At 39.3% G+C, this 25,908-nt stretch overlaps 1 protein-coding gene across 6 annotated transcripts in view; it reads right to left on the bottom strand.

The window, feature by feature from the left end:
• LOC122771076 overlaps window positions 1-25,908 on the bottom strand; it is a 35,279-nt gene that overhangs the window by 6,182 nt on the left and 3,189 nt on the right. For 2 of the 6 annotated variants that reach the window (XR_006360581.1, XM_044028401.1), the window contains exons 5-70: window positions 23,788-23,910; window positions 23,331-23,530; window positions 23,139-23,242; window positions 22,694-22,806; window positions 22,329-22,550; window positions 21,729-21,803; window positions 20,877-21,124; window positions 20,537-20,621; window positions 20,277-20,420; window positions 19,797-19,999; window positions 19,589-19,698; window positions 19,242-19,360; window positions 18,918-19,088; window positions 18,803-18,834; window positions 17,644-17,741; window positions 17,445-17,467; window positions 17,253-17,274; window positions 17,132-17,159; window positions 16,959-17,043; window positions 16,713-16,859; window positions 16,393-16,604; window positions 15,793-15,902; window positions 15,463-15,581; window positions 15,143-15,313; window positions 15,028-15,059; window positions 14,568-14,665; window positions 14,407-14,429; window positions 14,215-14,236; window positions 14,094-14,121; window positions 13,921-14,005; window positions 13,680-13,826; window positions 13,338-13,549; window positions 12,460-12,560; window positions 12,219-12,337; window positions 11,925-12,101; window positions 11,802-11,833; window positions 11,595-11,692; window positions 11,326-11,348; window positions 11,204-11,225; window positions 11,065-11,092; window positions 10,889-10,973; window positions 10,644-10,790; window positions 9,692-9,903; window positions 9,502-9,605; window positions 9,184-9,302; window positions 8,942-9,097; window positions 8,379-8,593; window positions 7,950-8,035; window positions 7,697-7,833; window positions 7,489-7,614; window positions 7,214-7,404; window positions 6,707-6,795; window positions 6,008-6,135; window positions 5,785-5,912; window positions 5,581-5,698; window positions 4,709-4,927; window positions 4,412-4,582; window positions 3,403-3,549; window positions 3,255-3,319; window positions 3,033-3,162; window positions 2,677-2,762; window positions 2,452-2,581; window positions 1,726-1,916; window positions 1,557-1,647; window positions 1,336-1,465; window positions 539-729 (exon numbers count right to left, since the gene is read on the bottom strand). Coding sequence is in view for 5 of the 6 variants with exons in the window: in XM_044028401.1 (XP_043884336.1) it covers window positions 539-729; window positions 1,336-1,465; window positions 1,557-1,647; window positions 1,726-1,916; window positions 2,452-2,581; window positions 2,677-2,762; window positions 3,033-3,162; window positions 3,255-3,319; window positions 3,403-3,549; window positions 4,412-4,582; window positions 4,709-4,927; window positions 5,581-5,698; window positions 5,785-5,912; window positions 6,008-6,135; window positions 6,707-6,795; window positions 7,214-7,404; window positions 7,489-7,614; window positions 7,697-7,833; window positions 7,950-8,035; window positions 8,379-8,593; window positions 8,942-9,097; window positions 9,184-9,302; window positions 9,502-9,605; window positions 9,692-9,903; window positions 10,644-10,790; window positions 10,889-10,973; window positions 11,065-11,092; window positions 11,204-11,225; window positions 11,326-11,348; window positions 11,595-11,692; window positions 11,802-11,833; window positions 11,925-12,101; window positions 12,219-12,337; window positions 12,460-12,560; window positions 13,338-13,549; window positions 13,680-13,826; window positions 13,921-14,005; window positions 14,094-14,121; window positions 14,215-14,236; window positions 14,407-14,429; window positions 14,568-14,665; window positions 15,028-15,059; window positions 15,143-15,313; window positions 15,463-15,581; window positions 15,793-15,902; window positions 16,393-16,604; window positions 16,713-16,859; window positions 16,959-17,043; window positions 17,132-17,159; window positions 17,253-17,274; window positions 17,445-17,467; window positions 17,644-17,741; window positions 18,803-18,834; window positions 18,918-19,088; window positions 19,242-19,360; window positions 19,589-19,698; window positions 19,797-19,999; window positions 20,277-20,420; window positions 20,537-20,621; window positions 20,877-21,124; window positions 21,729-21,803; window positions 22,329-22,550; window positions 22,694-22,806; window positions 23,139-23,242; window positions 23,331-23,530; window positions 23,788-23,910 (7,803 nt within the window). In the remaining variant the exon portion in view is untranslated. The remainder of the gene's footprint in view (window positions 1-538; window positions 730-1,335; window positions 1,466-1,556; window positions 1,648-1,725; window positions 1,917-2,451; window positions 2,582-2,676; window positions 2,763-3,032; window positions 3,163-3,254; window positions 3,320-3,402; window positions 3,550-4,411; window positions 4,583-4,708; window positions 4,928-5,580; window positions 5,699-5,784; window positions 5,913-6,007; window positions 6,136-6,706; window positions 6,796-7,213; window positions 7,405-7,488; window positions 7,615-7,696; window positions 7,834-7,949; window positions 8,036-8,378; window positions 8,594-8,941; window positions 9,098-9,183; window positions 9,303-9,501; window positions 9,606-9,691; window positions 9,904-10,643; window positions 10,791-10,888; window positions 10,974-11,064; window positions 11,093-11,203; window positions 11,226-11,325; window positions 11,349-11,594; window positions 11,693-11,801; window positions 11,834-11,924; window positions 12,102-12,218; window positions 12,338-12,459; window positions 12,561-13,337; window positions 13,550-13,679; window positions 13,827-13,920; window positions 14,006-14,093; window positions 14,122-14,214; window positions 14,237-14,406; window positions 14,430-14,567; window positions 14,666-15,027; window positions 15,060-15,142; window positions 15,314-15,462; window positions 15,582-15,792; window positions 15,903-16,392; window positions 16,605-16,712; window positions 16,860-16,958; window positions 17,044-17,131; window positions 17,160-17,252; window positions 17,275-17,444; window positions 17,468-17,643; window positions 17,742-18,802; window positions 18,835-18,917; window positions 19,089-19,241; window positions 19,361-19,588; window positions 19,699-19,796; window positions 20,000-20,276; window positions 20,421-20,536; window positions 20,622-20,876; window positions 21,125-21,728; window positions 21,804-22,328; window positions 22,551-22,693; window positions 22,807-23,138; window positions 23,243-23,330; window positions 23,531-23,787; window positions 23,911-25,908) is intronic. The other 4 variants (XM_044028402.1, XM_044028404.1, XM_044028405.1 and 1 more) reach the window with 4 other exon arrangements.

Genomic DNA, 25,908 nt, shown 5'->3' with positions numbered 1-25,908 from the left:
TTTGTGAGAACAATCTTATTTAAATTAAAAGTACTAGTGCCTGGACAAAACAATCATGTAGACACTTTCATGTTCTCATGTTAGAGAAGATTGATGTGATCAACAAACCTGTTGATCAACTAACATTTCACTTCTCAGTTTCCATGCACAGGGGTTAGTCTCTCTCTTACAAAAAGAACATTTAAAAAAAAAAACAAAAAAAAAACTGGTTTCTCACCATTCCTCTATGCTGCCATCAAAGGTTGAATGTGACAATCTAAAAATCTAAACTGATCAGTTTAACAGATAAAACTGTGTCAGTTTAACTGGTAAAACTGTATCAGTTTAACGGTTACTGTATGGTGAAATTATAAAACAAGAACAGGACAAGATATTATTTGTGTCATTATTAGTGTACATACTCAGTATTAGCATCATTACCCATAATCCATAGAGGTCTGGCCCAGATCTGTTATATCTGTTATATCTGTTATACTATCCGTTTTGCTTTGCCATTAAATTGAGCACCTGCCAACCAACAACGGCTCCCGTCACTAACCTCATGCAGCTTGCTGAGTACAATCTGGAGGTATTCCTGCTCGTCCACCTTTTCAGCAATGGCAGCCAAGTTGTCTTTAACCGTCGTGGCGCTGAGGCAGCAGTTGAACTGGGCCACCTCGTCGTAATCGAAGGGGAACGTCTCATCGCTGATTGTCACCTGAGTGATGTTTCCCACAGTGCACTCATCGGCTGAAACAGGAGGCAAAAACAGTTAGTAAAGTTTGTAACTTTTCAAAATGCCCACACCTTCTGATTATGCTCAAATCTACCCGGATTTTGAAAGAACAGTCGACAAGTGAAAGCCCAGAAAGGGCTGCAAAAGTGATGCCATGGTTGCTCTGTTTCTAGTGGACAGGTACGGTAATAACTTTAAGTCTTTGTGATCTTTTGAGAGTATTTTCTGTTTTTTCAGCATCACGTTGTCATTTGAACAAGTATCCATAGCATAAAGGATTGGCCTTTCCTCGGCACGGCTCGACACGGTTTAGTTGGTTTTCCATTACAATATAGTATCTCCACAACTTGGAGGGAGTCATCACTGCACGGCTGCGTGAAACTGCCTACTAAAAAAAGTACAGGTAATATCGCTAGTCGAAAAGCAAAATACTGTAACTGTGCCGTGCCGAGGCGAGTTGAGTCATGCTAGTGGAAAGGCGTTAGAGACGACAGATTGTTTTGGTAATTACTCATATATCCACAGGGGGCAGTAGAGCTTCCCCACTGGCATTTTAAAATAGGAAAATCATAATGAACAAAAATTTAGGGCGTAAATGAGACAAGAGAGAATAAACTTACCAATAGATCGCTTTGACTTCTTTCTAAGCGATTGTCGTATTGCTCTCTTGAACTTCCTCCTCTTCCTCCTGCCCACACCACTTCTCTTGAGAAATCTCCGGAAATACCTCAAAAATTTGCGCTTCGTTTTCTGCTCACAGGAATAAATCAAAACCATGAAGTCTCAAACCCCCCCAAACATCAACCTCAGTCCATCACTAAAGAGATCAGGAGATGCTCACCCTGTCAAATTGCTCATAGAACGTTGACGTCATGTACAGCGGTAACATATCCAGGTCCTCCAGAGTCTGTCTATCCCACGTTGATGGTTCTCTGGTTCATGAAAAACAAGTTCAGACGGGACCTCAAAGGTTCCTGATTTAAAAGCTGAAATTGCTGCTGTGGACATACCCGTATGGAGTTTTCCCGCTCAGCAGCAGAGTCTGAGCCGCAGATGCTTGAGTGTCAGTGAGGTCTGAGCAGGTCTTGAGGATTTCCAAGATATACGGGTCAGAATCCTCAATGTAAGATGGGTCCACATAGCAGCACATGTTTCCCAGCAACCGTATATTATCCTCACTCAAGCTGGTGTCTGTTACACCCTGAGAAAATAAAAGTGAGAAGAGCATTACACCATTGACAAACTGTCAACAATAAATATGTGTGCTTAGGGTATAATTTAGCCCTAATCTTAAATTAGCAATTAAAAGTTGAGTTAAAATGTGGTGTTCTGAATTCACAGATTTATTGTCCCTTGACTCATTTCAGTTTCAAATCTGTGGATTTAAGATTATTTTTGATTTTATATGTTAAATTACTACAAATGACTAAATAACAAATTTGATCATCAATTAATCATTTTAGGTTGTTTTTTGACAATAAAAAGGTTCTCTGATTACCTTTTTTTTGCTCTTCTGATTTAGTTGCTGAATTAGTTTGGTTTGTGGACAAAACAAGACATTTTTGACCATTTGAGATTAACTGAATGGTTGACAGGTAAAAAAATGCCTAGACTCACTTACAATTTTATTTTAAAGTTTAAAGTTGCTTAGTGTAACTTTAAACTCCCTCAGGAAACTGGCTTCTATGTAATACAAAATGTTGTTTTGGTGTATAACTGGTTTTAATGGGACTCACCAGGCAGCTCTTGGCATTATTTAACAGATTAGTACGTTTGTAGCTGAGGTCGTTGGAGAAGACAGAGAAGTCTGCATCTGATATTTGTCCGAAATAAGACCTGCAGCTGCTCTGAGGCACCTGAGAGTAACTGTAGGGAGACACAACAACAACAAAAGAAACAGTAACTAATATGAATTACAGCACACATTTTTTTTTTTACCTTACAAATAAATAGTAACTCACTCATAGTACAAAAGCACATCACTAGGATATTGGTCGAAGCTGGTGGCGTCGGACTCTCCTTTAATGTGGTTGTACATGCACGTCAGCTTTGGAGAAATAAACACAAAGTCAGAGTCTCTCCTTCGTGAAAAAATATTTCTCACTTGGCAAAACATTTTCTATGTCACTGTCTCAGTCAGTACAACTTAAGATACACACCTCCTTTTGGGCAACCGCTTTCTTCAGCAACTTACTAATAACCTTTCTCAACTAAAAGTCTAAACCCAGTCATAATCTAAAGCTATGAGATGTGGAAAAAGTGTATATGGAAATGGTCCTTATCGCACACGCACACACAACTTCTCTCAGTCTCTCACCTGTGTCTCCGTCAGTTTGACCTTCTTCTTGCCTTTCCTCCGACAGGCTTTGACCAGTTTCTTGATCTGCACCTTTTTAATGGTCCTTACTCCAGTACAGGTGAACCCTTGTAATACAGAGGATGACAAGCTACACACACACACACCGTATGTTACTGTGTGATCAATGTAAAAATCCACACTTTTGTGACATTTGTGGGATGAAACTTCTTAATGACTCACTTGTTTGCACCTCCCAACTCTGTGGTCACATCCTCCACAGCTAAGACATCGAAGAACAGCTCAGCCTGTTAGGAAACATACAACATATGTAATGACACACACAGAGCAGGTGTACAAAAGTGTGTATTTCACTGTTGCGTCCTCCAACCTGCTGATGTTTCCATTTCTTCTTGTTGACCATTCTGATCACGCTGGTACTGGTGAAGGTCAGAACCTGAGTTCGAGGGATCTCGGTGGCCATTTCATCTGGGACGTTCACCATCATGGCCTCGCTGTTACTGTTCACTGATATGATCTGAAAGGAGACGGTTGAGGCACTTCATCAAACTCTTTACCTTTGCACAAACTGGACTCATGTACAGTGATATGCCACATAATTCGGGGATAATGATAATGGTAGCGTTTCTAGGACTGGGTTTCTTAATAGAAAGGACAGAACAAGATGAGAAACTCCAAATTTGATTAGCACACACGTTTTTCATATTACTTTTCATTATATTTGGGAGCCAACCGGTCAACGTCAGCCATAAGATTCTGTGTAGACATTTTGCAAACTGAAGTTCAGAGATGTCACCAGCAACCAGACTACTACTCAGTGTTGTAATGTAATGTTACTTTGTTATTTATATTATTAGCAACTTCTACTTATACTCAACTACATTTTCTTTAACTATCTTTGTTATAAACTATCTATAAAATCAGAAGAAGAGTTGGTAATGGTCTGTATTTATATAGAGCTTTTCTAGTCTTCATGAGCTGCTTTACACTATACTTTTGCCATTCACATATTCACACATCTTTCATACCCATTCACTCGCAATAAATTAATATCAGAAAACTACTTTTGATACTTAAACACAGTAAATGTTATATACTTTAAGACTTTTACTCAAGTTATATGATAAAACGTGACTTCAACTTCTACTTCTACCAAGGTCATTTTCTGGTAACATACTCAAGTATCCCTTTAAGGTACTTTGTACAAGAATGCTCCTTCTGGACCGATATCAGCAGGATGTTTAATTTCCCTGCCCCTAAAGTATCAGTCACTAAGTATGCTGCTGCTATATTTTTCATTTATTCTATGTCAAACAAAAATGCAGATGTGCACTGATCAGTCAATCAGAAATCCTGCTGCAGAAAGGTGACAGACATACCTGCTTAACAAAGATCAACTGGATGATTCGTGGAGTTGACATCAAGTGCGTCAGGAATGTTGGGTTTTCAGCTGCATTGACAAGCTGCACGCCATTGATGCTGCCAAACATAGAGGCAGGGACACCCACGATGAGGGAGCCCAGCTTCAGCAGTGATGAAGAGTTAGTGATCTGGTGTGAGGAGGATGAGGATGTGATGATGAGGCTTGCATTGCCCTCAAACATGACATGAGCCTTTCAAATCAAAATCAGGCTCCAGTAAAACATACAGTAACAGACAGACAGACAGACAATTACCTCAAATTTTCCAGAGGACATGATAGAAGCAATAATGGCCCTGGCCTGACCTTCGTTCCAGCCGTTCACAGTGCTGAGAATGGACAGAGAATCCACTAGATCATCGGGCTTTATTGTGTGGATCTGGCCTGTGGACAGACCGCTGCTTTCTGTGCCGAGGGCAGTAATGGCTGTGGCATCTATGCTGTCACCAAGGTTACCTGCCAGTGCTGAAGAAATCTATAATTCAAGTAAAAAAACATGTTGGGTCTTGGGGAGCATTTTGGAGAACAAAGGTCCGATACAGATCTGTAAGTGATAGCCGTTCTGACTGTGTGATTCATATATATATACATAGTTGTAATATTGTATATTCTATTATTTCATTCTACACAGGTGTATCCTGATGTTCTATGCCTGATGACTAATGCTGCTGTAACAGAACAATTTCCCAGTCTGGGATCAATAAAATTCATCCATCCATCTGTCTAAACAAATACACGTGTGTGTGTGTGTCTGTATGTATGACAGACGGGGGGGGGCAGGAGAAAGAGCTGAGGGAATCAAACCTCTTATCACAGTGACCAGTGTTAATACTGTGGCAGTGGATACAAATAAATCAACATATGCGCACTAAAAAGTGCAAAGAACACTGTGATAACTATTGTGGGATCACACATCTAGCAATCTAACATTTATTATGACATCTGGATTCAAATTTCATACATCAGGACAGTGATTTGATTGAGCAACATGATAATTTGCTATATAAATGAGGAGGGAGAAAATGATTAATAACAGTTTGAATGGGTAAGCTGCTTTGAAGTCCTGAGACTGTAGAGGCCATAGGATATGTGAAGGCACTGTGTTTTCTTTTTTGTTTATTTTTTTACCTGTGGATCCAGGTCTGTACAGACTGTGGTCAGATTGTACAACATTATCAAAGTCTCTTCACCATTCAGCTGACTGAACGACGGTCCAGGAGCGACACACCGGCACACCAGAGGCAGACTGAAAGAGAGAGGGGACGGAAATGGCTCGGCATAAAATACAGTAAATACAGCTATATACGCAGGGTGTCACCCCTTTAGACTCACAACAAGGGATTGAAGTTGCTGTCCTGCAGATAAACCAGCTCGGTGTAGTAGTTGGTGAGGTTGAGAGATAAGGTGGAGTGGTTGAGGAGGGCAATATTCAAAGGGTTCACTGTGAACACCTGGATCACCTGCAGAGAGGAGGGAAGAATGTGAATGCGCATGAGTTTGTCTGTAGATGACGCATTAATCCACCATCAGAAATGAAAAAAAAAAAATTCAGCACCTCAGATGATCCAAATGTCTGCAAATCCTCAAGTGTGAGGAAAGGCATGAACGGGCCGATGTACTCGGCAAACCAGGCTGTCGAGTTTAGTTCTGGGTCATCGGAGTTGTAACACCTTGGTATCGTTGCTATGATGACAAAATATGAATGATTTATTTAAACGAACTGAATATACAGAATCTGAATAATGTCACTTTGAACTTTGAATATGAAAATTGCTTATTTACACCTCATATTGACTATTCTATACGATACTACAAATACATTGCAATACATTTTTCTAATACATTATAATGTGTCATCTGAATGTTTTCATGTATGAATTTTTGAAATTAGTTGAAAAATGTAGAAGGTATGGAGCCCCAGAAGGGACATTGAAGGCAGAAGAAAGAAGAAGAAAACTGCTCACAATCCTTTTTTTCCTACGAGGATGGAGATAGCGACAAAATTGGGATAATGATATAATAATAAAGATAACAGACAGACAATAGTTTGATTGTCATTATGTTATTTTTTCAGTAAGTACTACTAAACACACCACGTCACTTTATTTGAGACAACATTGCACCAGTGGTGTACAACACTGGTTGTGGGTTAACGTTTCTTGTACCGTTTCATTATATTTATGCACATTTAATCTTTTTGCTGCCTCTATTTACGTTATCTTATCTGGCTTGTTCTGAAAAGCATCTCTCTGACCTGAGGTGAGATACGTCCTGATGCTGTCAAACACATCTGGCCTCTTGAAGTCCACAGAAGTGTAGTTGTATACACCAAGAAGTGAAACACTGAAACAACAAACAGACAATAAAACAGATTTTACATGATGATGGGGCAGGTAGATAGATATTGTATTATGACAACTATCCCTTGAATTCCTTTGTATTAAAATCTTAATTAAAATATCTTATATTATCTTAATTAAAAAATCTTATATTAAAATATAAAATACAGAATAGGAGGAGAACAAAAGGAGAACAGGAGAACAAAAGAAAAAATAGGTAAGATTAAGTGGATTCAAGAGATATGACAACAGCATAAACAGATAATAACATATGATGGGACCCTAAAGAACAGTTAAATGTCCTGTAGGGGAACACGCAAGAGTTACACAGTTAGAAAAATAAATAAGTTTGTTTTTTTTATGATATTGTTCCTGTTATTGACGTAAAAAAACACAAAACAAAAACAGGCATGCATGCATACAGCTTTTGGAAGGCCAGGCAGCTGGAGTTGTAAGTGACGTTGGGGCTGATCAGATCTTTTGTGAGGAAGCCCATGTAGTTAGGGAGACTTTGGTCAAACCAAGCGTTGACTTCTGAACTCTCCGAACTCTCAAGAGCCATTGGCCAGACGCAAGGCAGCGTGGACTGCCCCACGGCCTCTGGGAGAGACTCCTGTAGAAGATAAACACATTAATGAGGTAATAAAAAGAGCAATATGTATGAACGTTTTTGTGGTTTTGTGTGTGTGGGACATACAGTCTCGAGGAAGGCTGGTGTCTGCTTGTAGTTGTTGTAGAGAACGCAGAGCTGAGCATCGTCATCGACGGCATCAGGGCGACGGAGGAAAGCTCCAAGATCTGACGGAGGCATGGAGTTCACCAGCTAGAAGAACCACAAAACACATTCTTAAATACTTGTTTTCTAAATGATTGGTCACATGCCTCTCTTATATCTTGACACACACCTGAGGCATTCGGTCGTGAGGCATGAGTAACAGGAAGGTAGTCAGGTTGGGGAACTGAAATCCCATGAATGTTTGCTCCAGGAAACCATAGAAACTTTGGTTGTGGCTGTCACCATAACAGCGAAGAGGAACTGGTCCTTTATTAGGAGAAAGGGATAAGAGCCCAGGTGAGTGGGGACGCTTGACAGCACAGCAGTGTGTATCATGAAAGGAATAGGGTAAAAAAAAAATCCTTTCAGTGTGAATTGTTTACCTGTGAGCTGTTGAATGATGTTGTTGTGGATTCCTTCCTTAGCCTCACCACTGAGAGATGACATTGTTGAATTTAGCTCATCCACTCTGAAAAACAAATGAAAAACAAAATTTAGTGGGGTCCAGTAAAGTAAAGTGAAAATTCACTCATACTCCTTAACAAAATAAATCACACAAATACAAAACAAACTTTGTTGTCACTGGCTTCACTGGGAAATATTTGAACTGGAGCAAAAAACCAATAGCGAACCACTATGAACCCTGAAACTCCGGAAGCTAAATGGAACTCAGCCAAATCTATTTGATTATTTACACCTGTGATTTTCCTACTGTGACCTGTCAAAATGGCTGCTGTGTGCAAACAGCCTCATTAACCATTGACACTCTCCTCGTGACCACCTCATGACTACATGACGACATGACTACATACCCCTGCTGCTCCAGACTGCAGTTCCTTCCCGTCAGTATTTTGAAAAATGGTGCAACATGGCCAGGTGACAGGTCGAAGAGCAGGGGGCGAAGCCGGTTGTGGAGCCACAGTATCACGGTGGAGTCACTCACAGAGGGATCTGAGAGGTTTGCTCTGTCAAACACAACTTGAAGCATGGCTGATCTCACCACAGAGGGGAACGAGTGTTCATTACCCTGCAGAAAAGACAGAAGGACAAGTTTATTGAGAGTGTGCAGATACTTGCTGGTCAGTTGTAGTATATGAATACCTTACGATACATTATACCAAAGATAATCAGATAAGCAATGGTTTAAACTTAAATATAAGGGGGTGGACTGATTAATGTATAAGGGATGGACAGGAGGAGGAGCACAGAGCGCTGTGGTCTGGATGAAATCATCCGCTGCTAAATGTGGACAAGACCAGAGAAATTGTGATTGAGTTCAGGAGGAGAGCGGTGGCTATGCGGGCCCTAAACAGACATTGTTGATTGGTTTACTCAGTTCCATCCTAATGAGTTATTATCTGAGACACACACTCACCATAATGGCAGGTGAATATGCATCAAAGAAGGCGGAGAGTTCATGGCTGGGGACATGGTTCATCAACATGTCAACCTGTGCAGAAGAGGTGAGCTGGCCAGGTGTGGAAGACACCTCGGCGAGCTGTCTGACCGTCAGCTCTGGCAGCGCCTCCATCTGTACGTACACAGACAACACAGCTTGTCAATACAGTGAATAAAGGAACATTCAGAAAATAAGCAACACGGTGAAAAATAGTATACCGCTGAGAATTTGGGGTGGAGCATCTGAAGGTCGTGGGTGGAAACAAGGACAGAAAAACCTCCGAAGTTCTTCTGCAGCCAGTCCCCAGAGTTGTTAGTGTTGAAACTGCAGACGGGGTCTAAACCAAAGAAATCAAATAATCAGTTACTTTTTAGACTGATGGAAAAAAAGTCTAAATGAACATGACATTAAAAATCAAAATCAAAGCAATTGGCATTACATTTTGTATAGATAATTATGGTCTTGTGAATCACTTCAGAGATTTTTGTACCAGAGGTTTCATACCTCAACAACACAACTTTATAGGAAGCACCTACCAGCAGTGAAATTCTTGGTCAGGAAAACATGTATGAAGTGTGTGTAGACAAACATCTGCGTGGCGAGGGTCATGTGTGGCTGGGCGTGACTCAAAATCTGCACACTGAGATTAAAAATGAGTTAAAAAAGGGTCACACGTGTGACAGATGCTTTGCCTTCACAAGTGAGAGAAGGTGACGAGAGGCTTACATGTGTTGGTAGGTGCTGCAGTTCAATGCCTTTGTGGCGATACATGACAGGAAGTCAGCGGAAACGGCGGGCAGGAACGGGAGAAGCCGTCCGTTGAACCACTGCTGGATGAAGACAGGATCATTGAAGCTGACGACGTTGAAGGTGTCCAGTCTTAATTCCCGTATCGCGCCCAGAATCTTTGGCAGAGCAGGATTTTTGGGGTCCGAAGTCTACAAGAGAACATATAACTTCATTTCAACTCAGAACTTTTCGCAATAACTTTGTCACAGAAACCAAAACTGAGAAAAAATGAGTTGCAGTGTGGCTTGGGTCAATTTAGAGTTTCCAATTAACAATGAGCAATGGGGATTGGGTACGTTGCTCAGGGGCACCCCAGCCCTTGATCTAGCAGGGACCCTTCAGTCACAATAATTACTATTATTATATTTTTTATTTAACCTTTATTTATTCAGGTTATCCCATTGAGACACGGGGGCCTTATATCCAAGAAAGACCAGTAACTAATTACAGTCCAATAATAATTACATTACAATAATTACTAATAACATATGATATGTCAGTATATGGATACTTGCTATACATGCATCAAAGTCTTATAATAATAGACGTGATATTATACAATTTAATTACTGTACTACTACTGTATATTATTTTTATTAGACAATATTCATGTTGAAAAAGGCATACAGTCTGTATATTAAAAGAAATAAAAAACATTTGTGACAGCCAAGATGTTTATCTACATTGTTTATTATGAAGAATGTTATGTGTTGTGTTATGTTGGTGAATATTGGCAAACATTGACTTGACTTGTACCAATATGTCAGTGAAAATGCTTTTCTCCATTTTTCTCCATTTCATCATCCAACTACTAATATTGATTATTGCCATTACTATTACTATTATTACAGATAATGAGGATAAAATGGGGAAAATATGTGGTTTTTACCTCGCTGGCAAGAAGATCCAAAGCTCCATCCAGCACATGAGAGGTTTTAGAGAGGAGCAGCTTCCAGGCAGCTATGGATCCGCTGGAGTCGGACGACCTGTTACACATCAGCATCTCAGCCACATCCTGCGCTGTTAACGCCAACAGCTGTGAGAAGAACGAGCAGGATGACAGCAGGTGAGAAAATACACCAACCCACCATTTTAGGACCTGTCGTTGTTCTTAAAGTGTTTCTGCTGTCTTACTGAGGCGCAAGCAAACTCCTCGATCGCAAAGTCACACATTTTTCCGCTCACGTTCCATCTGTCGAGGTGGAGCTGCAGCGCTGTGCTGTGATTTCAAAATAAAATAGATTTATTTATTTTTTTGCCATTGCATAATACAAAATAGACGATGCAAGTGAATATTTTATAAAGCTCACCTGTTCACTCCAAGACATATGTCTGTTTCTGTGAGAAAACAACAACATAATAATTCATGTTGATTATATCTTTTTAATTAATTGAGTATTTTTAAAAAAAAAAAACACACACATATTTTCAAGCAGAGCGACAACTTACCATTTGTCATGGTGACATTGCACTGTGAGGGCAGATTGAAATAGTTATGTAGCACTATGTTACCAGACCATATTATATGAAACAATGTAAAATAATGTTCAAACAAAATAATATATACTTACATTTCCTTTGTATATGATGCAACCTATAACAGAACAATAAAACAGATTAATGCCAAAATTACTTAAAGCTATTGCTCAGGAAATGCATATTAAAATGCATTTTTGAAGCACATGAAGTGACAGATCATATTTAGCCTTGCCTTCCTCTGCAATTGTCTTGTTCATATCGCAGTATTGTATTTCATTAGTTATTAAGCCCCATGTCTGTGTTATACAGTCAGATGTATGAAAAATTTTCAAAATTGTTTATGTCGTTATTATTTTCTCACCTGGTGGCATGTGCTGGAATAAGATATTCTTGCTGTGGGTGATATTTGAAGCTAGAGAAAGAGGAACTTGAACCATGGCCAGGTCCATTCTGGTAAACCTGGAAGATCAAAGCATGTGTAATTAACACCGCAATGTAACAGACGCACCTTTTTATTTTGTATGATCACAAATACATGATAACATACTTCACTTTGACAAGGACTTACAGTATTTTGTATGCGGAACATGAAAGGTTTGCCTTGAAACACAGAAAAGAAAGATGCTTACTTTAAACAAACAGTGTAAAAGTGAAACTCACAAACTTAGACTAAGATCTTTACACTAATTACCTGTGGAAGGAGCATGGTGAGGTAGAACAGAAATTCGGGAAGCTTCTTTTGCTCAGGAGGCTCAGTCAGGTGATTAAACACCATATCAACAATGGTGTTTTGATCAGGAAGGTTAGGATGACTCAACACCAGCAGCTCCACACTCTGTTTTGGAGTCAAGAGTCCTAAGTCCTCCAGCTAAACGAAAATTAAAGGAAGGAAGAAAAAAAAAAAGATCACAGCTTAATATAATAATGTAATATCAGGACAGGGTGAGTATTTAAAATTCTGTTGTCTGCAAAACTGAAATCTCACAGGGTTGAAGTGTGGGTTCAAATACAGTAGCTCCTCAACAGACAATGACATTGAAAATGGGCCGAGATTCTTCATGAGCCACTCTGCACTTGAATTGGAGCCATTCACACAGCCTAGATCTGGAGCAAGTTGTGGGGATAAAGAGATTATCTGCTGAGGCTAACACATTGTTTTCAAGAATATGAAATGGATCAATGGTCACAGCATCGTGTTCGTTCATATTTTTTTACTCAGCGAGTACCTGAGTGTGGTTGTGACAGGAAGGGGATGATGAAACTCATCAAGACCACGTTCTTCTGTTTTACAGACATGTACTCAGAGTGGTGGAAGAACCCCTGCAGTCTGAAAATTAAAACACAGAACAGAACAGAAATCAGGATGTTTTCATCTGGAGGCTGTGCTGACATCACACATTGAAACATAATGTGTTGGATTGAAGGAAAAAAGGAGAAATATCGGTTGAAGTTTAGGTTAGTAAGTGTTCACTTTAGCTCCCTCAGTTTCAGGGTGTGTGCTAGTTCCCTGTCACGCCATCCTGATTTACATTAACTGAGCACAGCCATCTTTGGTGTGATTAATAATACCTGTCCTTTTACTGTAAAATGTCAAAATGGCTGCTGTGCAAAGGACCAATTTACTTCCACTTAAGGAAAGAGAGAAACCAGCAAAAAAGAAAATATCTCTCCTCCTCCACTGTCTTTTCTTCAGGTCTACCTTCAAAGCACCACATGCCCAAACAAGAAGGGACCTAGTGGCCCACATTGAACCTAACCCCCCTTTGGTAGAAGGCTTGAAGCCTTGCCCTCTCCTTTTCTTTTACTTATCCTAAACTAGGTCGCAGCAGCAGCATGCTGAGCAGGGTGTTCCAGACATCCTTCTCCCCAGTGACACTTTCGAGCTGTACCTGTGGGATCATGAGGCGTTCCCTGGCCTGTGGGATATGCAGTCGCTCTTGTTCCATGTTTCTCAAACTGTTAATATAATAAGCTATTTTCTGGTGGCCGGGGGAGGGTGGGGCCTCCAATACTAAGTCCAACAGCTTGAAAACAAGTGCAACATGTCCATGTTATCTTGAAAAGTTGGACATTCATGTGTGTACATGCTGTGTCAGTTACTTACATTTGCTGATACGACTGACAGCTGAGATTCTTTTGGATCAAACATTGCAGAAACTGTCCTGATGCAGACGGCAGGAACGCGCTGAGACGACCAGAAAACCATGTGCTGATCTCACTGCTGTTCATCAGCTGCTCATCAGTTAGCAGTGACACTCTCATCTCCCCAAGTATATCCAAAACCTCTGATGCTGATGGACCCTCCATGGTCATTGACTGTAGACAAGGTCAGCTGGTTAAATCTCTATTTGCAAAACATGTCCTTCTGATTTGCCCATTCGGCTATTTGATATATTCAGTTCAAAAGAGGATAACAATGTTCATCAGGGTTTTAAAAACTACTCACTGTGTTAGCTATAATGTCCAGAGCTGGGTCCAAGACGAAGGACAGTTTAGTGAGCACCATCTTCCAAAGCATTTTGGAGGGGCTGCTGTTTCCAGGCAGATTACATTTCAGGAGAGACACCAGCTGATGGGCTGTGAAGTTTTCCAGCTGTATGTGTGACACAGCACTTCATTCAGTTATTTAGCCAAAAGGAGAATTTTTTACTCTGAATCATCCTACGTAGTATCTAAATTTGACTCACCTGTGCACATGCATATGTTTCTAGGGTAAAATTACAGGGGACAGCCATCGAGTGCCACGTATTCAAGTGAGACTCAAGTTCAGAGCTGTAAATACATGTAAAACAAAATCAGTACAGAGACATTTACAACAGTTATGATAGTTTCTGGTGTGAATTATAAAATATTTGAATACCTGTCGATTCCTTTGCAGATGAATGAGGCTGTCAAACAATACACACAAACAAAGAAAAAAATCAAACATCTGAAGAAATCTAATGAAAGATAAAATGATTCTTTACTTAATGAGCTCTTACCGTTGAAGGTGGTTGCTGGACACTGTTAATGACAGAATTAATATGTTTAAAAATTAAATAAATAATGACATCTGTAGGAATTCAACTGAAGGTACAAAATGCTGGCAAAATAAATCAATGGGGCCTCAATAAAATACATGTGTATACATAAGTAAATAATGCTAATAAATCTTAGTAAGTAAGTAATCTCACCGTCAGGTTCTTCAGCACACATTCTGTTCAGATGCAAAGAGAAAATCAATCAGTAAGTAAACACTTCTGTATCAACAGGAATATTTGCAATTAAAATAAAATGTCAAAGTCTGTATAGTCTGTATTTGTGTTTATCCTCTGTGTGAGAAAGAGAGACTGACCCTCTGGTGCAATGTTCATCAGATCATCTATGCCAGCCCAGACGTGCGGCTCCATGTCATTGTGCACAGGTGGTATCAAAGCGTACAGTTGCTTAAAACTGACAAGAAAAAAACAAAAACAGACATTTAACCAGACGTCAGTGATCACGACACAACCCTTTGATTGTGTTACTTTTATAACTAACACATAGATTAAAAAGTAGTGATTAGATATAAATAGTGTGAGATATTATGTTACTTGACTGGGTTGTCTGACATTCTTTACATTTACTGGTTTATCTAACACTGTACATACACTGTGTTGGAGTCCCATCAACATCATGACATTAACAGTGCTTTAGTTACAAAAACAAGTAAGATACAACATTTTATGATGTAATAAAATCACTGTGGAAGAAAAATCAAAATAGCTAACAACAGATATGATTTATACAACTTATCTGAATCTGAAAGTACTCACATGTGTATGTAGACACCACAGGGTGGATCGACCTAAGGAATTAGATATTTCATACTCAAACACACAGGACTGGTAAAAGTTTGTGGGATGAAAATGATCAAAGCAAAGATTTTACCTCCTTGGCAAGTGAAACCAGGTAGTGTAGGACCTCTGGAAGCTGTTCAGGGTTTGCCTCCAGAAAGTCAAACACACTGTTGATGACAACATGTTTTTCTGGAGGAGTAGGAAGAGGCAACACCATCATCTCTGCCAACTGTTTTGGAGAAAGGAGGTGAAGAACCTCCAGCTGTTCAGGAGACAAAACAGAAGAAGAGAGAATGCATTAGTTATTTATTAATTAATAAACTAATTTATTAATTTATTAATTTATTAAACATGTCTCTTCACTTGGATTAAAATAAAGTATGTCTGCACGTTCAAGTTTTCCAGACTTACTCCAGAGAAGTTTCGGTTCAGCTCGTACAAGTCAGTGACAACAGCAAATCTTGAGAAGAAGCCAAAGTTTTTACTCAGCCACTCTGCACTGTTATTGACTGCAGAGAGACACTGGGGTTCTGAAACATATGCATAGAAATATGTATATATTGTCATGTCCTATTTGTCCAGGGTAGTAATACAATTTGACATTGGTCACTGGTTTGGAGTTAATGGGTCATACGACAGGGACACTCTTTATATTTTTTAAATATATTCATTTTCTTTTCCTACTTTACAAACATTTTGCTCAGTGAAAGTCTTCTGTCTATGTTACTTTGATCTGCTTACCCAATGTGTTCTGATGCATCAGATAGGAAAGGATGAAATGCTTGTAGATGTTATGACTGTACATGGGATCTGCATCCATCATTCTCATGTGTTCACTGAGACCTGCAATGCTGCACAGAGCAAAGTAAAACAGAATGACACTAAGTATACACCACATCTTGTGTTTTCCATGAAACAAATCCATCCCAGAAACCTGTGAACTAACATAGTTTAGCAAACAGGACATTCTCCATAATGCTGCTGAATGCTGAAACTGAAGGTTCTGTAGACATAGTTTCCAACAGAGGGATGCGTCCAGTAAGTAGTTCTGCATACTTGGACATTCAATTAGCTCAATTGGTTGTATTGTAGTCTTTATCAGTCCCACATGGGAGATTCCTTCTCTGCATTTAACCCATCCTCTACTAGAAACCTTCTTAAAATTAGGAGCAGCAACCCAATTCCCCCGGGGGTTCTGGGCCACAGGTAGTTTATTGCCTTACCTATCCTGTTGCAAAGCCCCCAATACTAAGTCCAACAGCTTGAAAACAAGTGCAACATATCCACGTTATCTTGAAAAGGTGAACATTCATGTGTGTACGTTCTCTGTCAGTTACTTACATTTGGTGGTACGACTGACAGCTGAGATTCTTTTGGATCAAACATTGCAGAAATCTTTCTGACGCAAATGGCAGGAACGCACTGAGACGACCAGAAAACCATGTGCTGATCTCACTGCTGTTCATCAGCTGCTCATCAGTCAGCAGTGACACTCTCATCTCCCCAATTACATCCAAAACCACCGATGCTGATGGAACCACCATGGTCATTGACTGTGGACAAGGTCAGCTGGTTAAATCATTCATTGTCCATTCGGTTATTTGATATATTCACTTCATTAGAGGATAACAATGTTCATCAGGGTTTTAAAAACTACTCACTGTGTTAGCTATGATGTCCAGAGCTGGGTCCAAGATGAAGGACAGTTTAGTGAGCACCATCTTCCAAATCATTTTAGAGTGGCTGCTGTTTCCAGGCAGGTTACATTTCAGGAGAGACACCAGCTGATGGGCTGTGAAGTTTTCCAGCTTTATGTGTGACACAGCACTTGGTCATTTAGTTATTTAGCCAAGAGGAGAATAGTTGCTACTCTGAATCATCCTACGTAGTATCTAAATTTGACTCACCTGTGCACATGCATATGTTTCTAGGGTAAAATTACAGGGGACAGCCATCGAGTGCCACGTATTCAAGTGAGACTCGAGTTCAGAGCTGTAAATACATGTAAAACAAAATCAGTACAGAGACATTTACAACTGTTATGATATTTTCTGGTGTGAATTATAAAATATTTGAATACCTGTCGATTCCTTTGCAGATGAATGAGGCTGTCGAACAACATACACAACAAAAGAAAAAAATCAAACATCTGAAGAAATCTAATATAAGATAAAATGATTCTTTACTTAAAGAGCTCTTACCATTGAAGGCGGTTGCTGGACACTGTTAATGACAGAATTAATATGTTTAAAAATTAAATAAATAATGACACAATTTATCAATAGAAATTCAACCAGGAGTGACAAATTCAAATAAATCAATGGGGCCTCAATAAAATCCATCTCATATTGCATAAATTGAGCCAATTAATCTTAGTAAGTAAGTAATCTCACCGTCAGGTTCTTCGGCAAACATTCTGTTCAGATGCAAAGAAAAAAATTAATCAGTAAGTAAACACTTCTGTATCAACAGGAATATTTGCAATTAAAATAAAAATTTCAAACATAAAAATAAGAGATTGTCTCAATTCCTGGTTAAATAATTGTAAGTCTGTATTTGTGTTCATCCCCGGTGTGAGAAAGAGAGACTGACCCTGTGGTGCAATGTCCATGAGAACATCTATGCCAGCCCAGATGACCGGCTCCATGTCAAGGTGCAGATATGGTATCACAGCGTACAGTTGCTTAAAACTGACACAACAATAACAAAAACAGACAATAAACCTGATGTCAGCATTCATGACACAACCCTTTGATTTTGTTACTTTTTCAACCAACACAGAAATTAACAAGTAGTTACATTTACATTAACATTTAAGCATTTAGCAGGCGCTTTTATCCAAAGCGACTTACAGAAAAGGAATAAGCTACATGGAAGAAGTCTTGGAAAGAAATCCAATAGATAGGAACAGTGAACTGACAGAGGGAGAGAGCACAGAAGTGGATCTAAGTGCACAAGGAGAACGTGCAGGGGAGGTCGTAAGGTAAGTGCTAGGACAGAAGATGCTCTTGGAAGAGCTGGGTCTTCAGGAGCTTCTTGAAGATAGATGGCTACCTGTTCTGGTAACGCTCGGTAGGTCATTCCACCAGCGTGGAACGACGCACGAAAATAATCTGGATTGTTTTGTACAGGGTGCTGGCACCGCCAGACGACAATCCTTTGATGAACAGAGTAGTCGAGGGATAACATAAGCCTTTATGAGAGCATTTAAGTAGGTGGGAGCAGACCCATGGAGCACTTTGTAGGCTAACATTTGAATTTGATGTGTGCGACTAAGGGGAGGGGTGACATGTGCCCTTTTAGGCTCATTGAAGACCAGACACGCCGCCGTGTTCTGGACCATCTGTAGCAGTTTCACAGCACAAGTTGGGAAGCCTGTTAGCAGGGTGTTGCAGTAGTCCAGGCGGGAGATGACCAAAGCCTGTACTAGGAGCTGGGTAGCCTGTTGAGTTAGTTATGGCCTGATTTTTCTTATATTGAATAGTGCAAAGTGAAATGACCGGGCGACAGAGGCAACTGCAACTGATCTGTAAAGGTCAACTGGTCATTAATCATGACACCCAAGTTTCTGGCTATTTTGGAAGGCGCCAGAGATAGGGAGTCGATATTAATGCAGATGTTATGATGTATCGTTGACTTGGCTGGGAAGCTCTAATTTTATGATGTAATTAAAATCACTGTGGGTGTATATTACACTATTGGGTGTAATATTGCAATTTATACAACTTATCTGAATCTGAAAAGTACTCACATGTGTATGTAGACACCACAGGGTGGATCGACCTAAGGAATTAGATATTTCATAGTCAAACACACAGGACTGGTAAAAGTTTGTGGGATGAAAATGATCAAAGCCAAGATTTTACCTCCTTGGCAAGTTGACCCAAGTAGTGTAGGACCTCTGGAAGCTGTTCAGGGTTTGCCTCCAGAAAGTCAAACACACTGTTGATGACAACATGTTTTTCTGGAGGAGTAGGAAGAGGCAACACCATCATCTCTGCCAACTGTTTTGGGGAAAGGAGGTGAAGGACCTCCAGCTGTTCAGGAGACAAAACAGAAAAAGAAAGAACGCATTATTTATTTAATTATTCATTTGTTAATTTGTGTATTTGTTTATTTATTTATTTAACATGTCTCTTCACTTGGATTTAAATAAAGTATATCTCCACATTCAAGTTTTCCAGACTTACTCCAGAGAAGTTTGCGTTCAGCTCGTACAAGTCAGTGACAACAGCAAATCTTGAGAAGAAGCCAAAGTTTTTACTCAGCCACTCCGCACTGTTATTGACTGCAGAAAGACACTGGGGTTCTGAAACATATGCAAAGAAATATATTGTCATGTCCTATTTGTCCAGAATAGTAATACAATTTGTCATTGGTCACTGGTTTGGAGTTAATGTTAATTTTATCTGTAAGAGAACATGTGAATCATATTTGTAGTAAGGTTTGCATAGTTTATGCTTTGAGTAACAGTATCTGTCCTATTATTAGCAAAAAAAAGTATTTACTCCCATACGACTGCTAAGGCTCTGCTTACCCGATGTGTTCTGATGCATCATAAAGGAATGGATAAAATGCTTATAGATGTTATGACTGTACATGGGATCTGCATCCATCACACTCATGTGTTTGCTGAGACCTGCAACACTGCACAGAGGAAAGTAAAACACAGAACGAAAGTCAGTATACACCACACCTTGTGTTTTCCAAGAAAAAAAACACATGCCAAAAACCTGTGAACTAACATGGTTTGGTAAACAGGACAGGAAAAGTTCTTGGTGCTGAGGCAGGAGAGAAGGGCTGGCGGAATGTCCGGCAGGAGGGGCATCATTTTGACCTTGAACCAGAGTTTGATGAAGTCTGGGTCACGTAGGTGCTCCTGGGTCAGAGAGGGAGGGTCCACCTCACTAAAGATCTGCTGAAAGTCAGATGCCAGCTCTCTGAAGTTCTACGGGAGGAAAGCAACACACACACACACACACACACACATATAAAGTAGTTATGTGTTAAGTTGTTCAGTATCTGTGCTAACTGGATTTCATTGTGTTGACTGGATGTAACATTTTACCCCATAACAGTCTCACAGTTTTACAGCATTGTTCAAGGCTATGATAACCTTTTTTTTATAACTTGGCGAGAGATTCAGTTACAAACTCAAAGTTTAAAACAGATGCAAATGCAACATACTGCTTATCCGATTTATGAGCATTATCTATGGTACTCACAGCTTTGGATAATTCCATAATGAGTGAGTTCAGTTGTTTTGTCAGCTCGCCGATCAGTCTCATGATCGTTATGTCGGTTATTGTCAGGTTGGTTCGAGCGGCACAGTGCATGATATTGGCCACGTTTTCCACCACATTAGTCAGCTGGAAGCAAAAAAAAAGCACATTCGTTTTTCGGTATGATTTTGTGCCACTCATTCTCGGATAGAATAAACAAGTAAATAAATAAATAACTAAATACATAAAAATAAAAGCCTCACCCCACAAGCACCCTTATTAAGGGTAATGCTACAAACATCCACAAGTTCAGTGGTTTCATTGTCCATCATACCATGTTCCAGATAGCTGCACAGAGACAAACAACACAAATGTGTCCTTAAATAATATAATACACAGTGTTACAACACAGAAACGTAGACAGACATGGTGTGGATTGACTGGACTAGTTCATCAAAGCTGCTTCTATTGATTTGTGACCTCATGTAGGTAGTAAAAACAACTGTCATATGTTGTAGCAAACATACAGCAAACATTAAGGGACATTTACATAATTTTAGAGCCAATGAGCTACAATAGTTAGAACAGTTTAACTTGACTCACAATACTCGGTGGAAGGCAAGCTTGATGTTTTGATGCATCAGGGAGTCATTGCTCGGCAAAAAGCTCTGTAACAGTGGTATCACGACCTTCTTGTACCAGTCCTCCACATTGTTCACATCAAAGTCAATCTTTGGCCTCTCTGGAACAACAGACCCGTTCTGTGGCCGGTACATGTCTGCCAGCTCTGACAGAGTCCAGTTGAGCACAAACTGAGTCAGAGTGGTACTTTTAATTTCTGACACGTTTCTCTGCGGGATACAGAGCAGGTTAGGAGTTATTACATTTTGTTTGTGTTATATATATATACTGTAATTTCTGGACTATAATCTGTTACTTTTTTCCCACGCTTTGAACCTCGCAGTTTAAACAATGACGCTGCTAATTTAAGGATTTTTCACGGTTTCACAAGCTTCATGCCGCAAAAAAACAGCACAGTCACATTAGACCACATTAGAGGTGCAGCCAATCGACATCAGTGTAAAGGCGCTCCGTGTTCAGTGAGAGGCTTGGATGACAAGTGTGGAGCATTGTCAAAAAATCCACTATCATCAACAGGTTTAGACTGCTGCGTGTTGAACTGGGCAGCATGCGCTTAATTATTAATTTTTGTTACAAGCTGTGTTACAGGCAATGTCTTTCGTTAAAGCCTGTGTAAAGTTAATTTGTTTCAATATAGGCACCTGCGGCTTATAGACATGTGCGGCATATTTATGTTCAACATAAATATCTTTTTTTAATTCAGTTGGTGCGGCTTATATTTAGGTGCGTTTAACAGTCCAGAAACTACGGTACATATACTGTATAAATACATATATATGCATATCAATGTATGGCATGTGTGAACATATGCACCTCATGTGTAAAGGACACAAATTCATGAATAAAGCTCCCAACGGGTCTTAGAGCCATCATGAACCCATTTAGGACCTGTAAGTGAGACACAAGTAGGGTAAAATTAAAACATTTTCACTTCAACTACACTTTTTTTTCATGACAAATGATCTCCATTTTAATTTGATATGACATGATTGGTTGTACACAGCAGTAGGAAATTTTCCACCACTATCCCAAAAGTAGGCCTAAACAGCCTAAACAAATTGCGTTATTTTAATTGCTTCACTGAAATTACGGTGTAAACATTTAATAAACTGATTTATAACAAGTAAAAAGAGTTAACTATTTGTGACAGGTCAATGAACGCAACACACAAGCAATAGAGATCGCAACACCATGTGATCACACAACACACAATGAAAATGATGGACACGTGACACCATGTAGACTATGGATAGAAATCATGACATAAAACCAATGATCTAGACCAAACTAAACTAAGTTTGGTCTAGTTTTCCTGTGTTATGTTGTGAATCGTACACTAATTTCATATTATGTTCAGTTCTGCAGCACCCAAGACCAGGAGGAATCTGCATCATAAATGTCATAATATAGTACCTGTGTCATGGTTTGCTGTGGAGGCTTAGGGTAGATGGATAGAAACCCAGGGGTTGTAGTGTTGTCGCCACCATCAGGCCTTGGGGTGGAATGAGGGCCAGAGCCTCCTGTCAGCAAACTGTTGAAGACCAATGTTAAGGTGCTGTTGTCCCAACTTTCGACCTCAGGACTCAGCAGCAGCTCAGCCTTCTGTGCTGGAGACAACAGGTGAAGAACCTCCAACTGTGGATGAGAAAACAAGCCAGAGCAGGAAGCAGAGGGAAGATGAAGATGGGGGAATGATGTGTTTGCGGACTTGAGTGTACAAATCAAACAATTAATGTAGTAATTCTTGTATTGTTTAAGAAAACTCAAGTTGAACTCACTCCACTGAAAATCAAGTTGAGTTTTGATAAGTCCTTTAATCTAGCCATGGCTCTGAAGGCACCAAAGTTTTTTATTAGCCATTCCTCATTGTTCTCATGTGGGCTCACACAACCTGTACACACACAAACACAAATGGACATTATGCCAGATGCTGTTCAAGACATTGTATCCTGTTTATGTAACACTTAATCTGTTGCCACAGCTCTTATGACCCTGGGACCTTTGTAGAAGAGGCCACCCCCTACACATTTAAACCCCCTGAACACTAAACTCAAATAGCTTCTCATTTCATATCAATTATTAATGATTCAGCTAAATTGAAAAGGCTACTTAAACTAATTGTGCAAAAAAATAAAATATCACTAATATAGTATATATAACATTTACATACAGTTTATTATTCAATGTTTCTATTCTTATTTCATAACAGCAATACAACTTTACCAGAAACTCTGTCTCCAGACAGAAATGGGTACATAAAGAATGTATAGATCCAGTTTTGTCTGTTGGGCTCCATCTCAGAATAATAGTGACTGAGCTCCCTCACCCTGTGAGAGAAAAAAAGAAGATGGTGTAAGATGGTAAGAAGCTACTGTGGCTCCAGAAACTCATACTCATAGACAGATGTAGACATACACAGTCTGGTAGGTGGTGCAGCTGAAGTTCTTGGTGCTGAGACAGGACAGGAATTGTTTGGTGATGGATTTAAGCAATGGTACAATCTTGACATCCAGCCACATCTGTACCAGGGCTTCATTCTGGAGGGGGTCAGCTTCACGGTGCATTTCCAGGTCCCCTTGCAAGGTCAGAAATGGCACTCCTGTCATGCTGGACTTCTGTAGTGGTAGTGATAGGGTATGTTTAAGGAGAAAAAAATCAGTTTAGAGCTACTCAAAACATATTTTAACTTAAATGACAGTGGCTTTAATTTGTGACACTTGACCTAAAGTATAGTCTCCTTGCAAATATGGAAAGGGTGACTTGAGAATGAGAAATGAGCAAAAACAGCCCCAACTGGTCAGGTTGGAATACAAAACAACATTCCTCCTGTTGCACTGTTAAGATTAATGTGTAGGTGTTAACTAAGTTGTACCATGAAGGTGTACACGTCCATTGTTGCTTCAAGCACGCCTTTCAGCCTCTTCATGTGGTCCCTGCCAGTGTCCCCCCCTGATAACCCCACACAGTGGAGGAAGTTTGAGGTTGGATCCCATTTCTTGGAATGAATGACAACAGGAAAACATGAGCAATAATACAATTATGTAGACAAATACAGAAAAAAAAATAGATACAAAAATATTCCACTGCAAGCATCACTTTAGCATATGACTCTTGTAGCTGTTGGAGCTACCTTTGGGTGTTTCATATACAGATTTATTTACAATCTGAGGGCTCATGGAAGTAAAAATACAAAACATGATAATGAACAAATCTGCCTAAAAGGGAAGTCAGTATGACAAAAAAAGGCCATGTAATGCTTTACTGTGTCATGTAAGAACAAATGGGTGGCTAGTAAACTTGTACACTTGCCTGACTAACCTATTAAACCACAGAGACAATAACTCAGCTAATAATTTTGAATAAGTCTACTCCTTGTTAAAGGACTTAAACAGTCATCATGGTCAGGCTGCATGACACAAAAAAGCACTTGATAATTAATGCTTTTTGCCTGGGGTGTTAAAATTGTACAGTTTGACTTGTTACAACAGTTAAAGCACACCAGTGATTTGTAATAATGATATGGGCTGTGATCCATTTAGCTATACTTATTTCAGACTAGTCCTATTTTAGGTTCAGGTTCATTTATAGTCAATTATAGACTTAAATTGAAAAGAGCCATATTGTTACTGACATTATTACCTTTATTGCTATGTTAGATGACAATGTCTACTGTAAAAAGAAATATCAATAGTAAATTTCTACCAGTGTCACCAGTGAGTTTATTTGTAAATTCACATTTTGCTGACAAAAAACATATTAGAGATATTCCCCTTTATCGTGGTGACACAAAATGACAGATCTGCAGTTCAGTGTTCTTTCCACATCTGAAGTATCAGTTGGTGTTGATCAAATCTGTTGAGATCATGTTGTAATAAGCCCAGTATAATGGCTGATGTGAACAACATGCAGATTGTTCTTAATACCAGTGTCATGTGACGATTGGGAAATGTTCTTTGTCAAAGTCATTCCTGGTGTTGTGCCAATGGTGTCATAAGTAAACCATGATTTGTGTGGCAACTTCTTTGATGACTGCAGTACCTTTTAAATTTGTAGTCTTTTTTTAAACGTTAATGCATTCAATGCTACTATTATTTTCTATTAAGTAAGATTGTCTGGGTCAGATGGGTACACAGCAGTCTACACCAGTGGTTCTCAAACCTTTTATACTACGTGCCACTTGAGAAAATATTGAGCTCTTGAAGTAACACCATTATCAAATATCTAAATGCTAAATATAAATATCAAATTTGTTATTTGATTCTATAAACACAGTCTGACCATCTCAAGCTTTTGTTTTGGTACTTCCAGTGACCGTGTGAATTTGCACATTAGCTAAATATATAGTTCCACCCAGAACATTTAGATTTAACATTCAATATTTAGTCCAATCCAACTTTATTTGTAAAGCACAACCGCAGTGAACCAAAGTGCTATACAGAATAATAAATAAGACACAATAAATAAAAGGCATAGAAGCTCACAAGAGGTGATAAGATACTTATAAAACAAATAAAACAAGACATAAAAACAGGTGTGACATTTAGATTTAAATATTTAATATATGTATAAGTTAACAAATATTGGTGTAAATGTGGAAAAAGTTGACGTTAAGAAAATTCACAACACTTTTTTAAACATTGTTTGAAGCTAAACGTGACAGAATGTTGACGTTATTTGCCACTTTACAAACAGCACCTCATACATAAAATTATTCCCTGCTGCTAAATGTGACTCCCTACCTGTTTTGGTGTAGAACCACAATTGTTTCAGCCAGTGTTTACAAGGCGATACGTTATAATACACTGTGACACTGTGTGAGCAGCATCTTACCTAAAGTAAAATAATAGACACTATAGTGAATTACTATCAGAAAGTGCGTGGGCGGGGTTGAAGCTAGCTTCTTAGTGTGCTAACATTAGCCAAATTAATGATTTAAAAGAACAAATAAATACATAAATAAATAAAGGAATGAATAAAGATGTTACATTATCAT

This window comes from Solea senegalensis, linkage group LG6 (genome assembly GCF_019176455.1).
Source record: "Solea senegalensis isolate Sse05_10M linkage group LG6, IFAPA_SoseM_1, whole genome shotgun sequence".
Lineage (NCBI taxonomy): Eukaryota > Metazoa > Chordata > Actinopteri > Pleuronectiformes > Soleidae > Solea > Solea senegalensis.
This window is presented reverse-complemented; position numbering and strand designations above follow the sequence as displayed.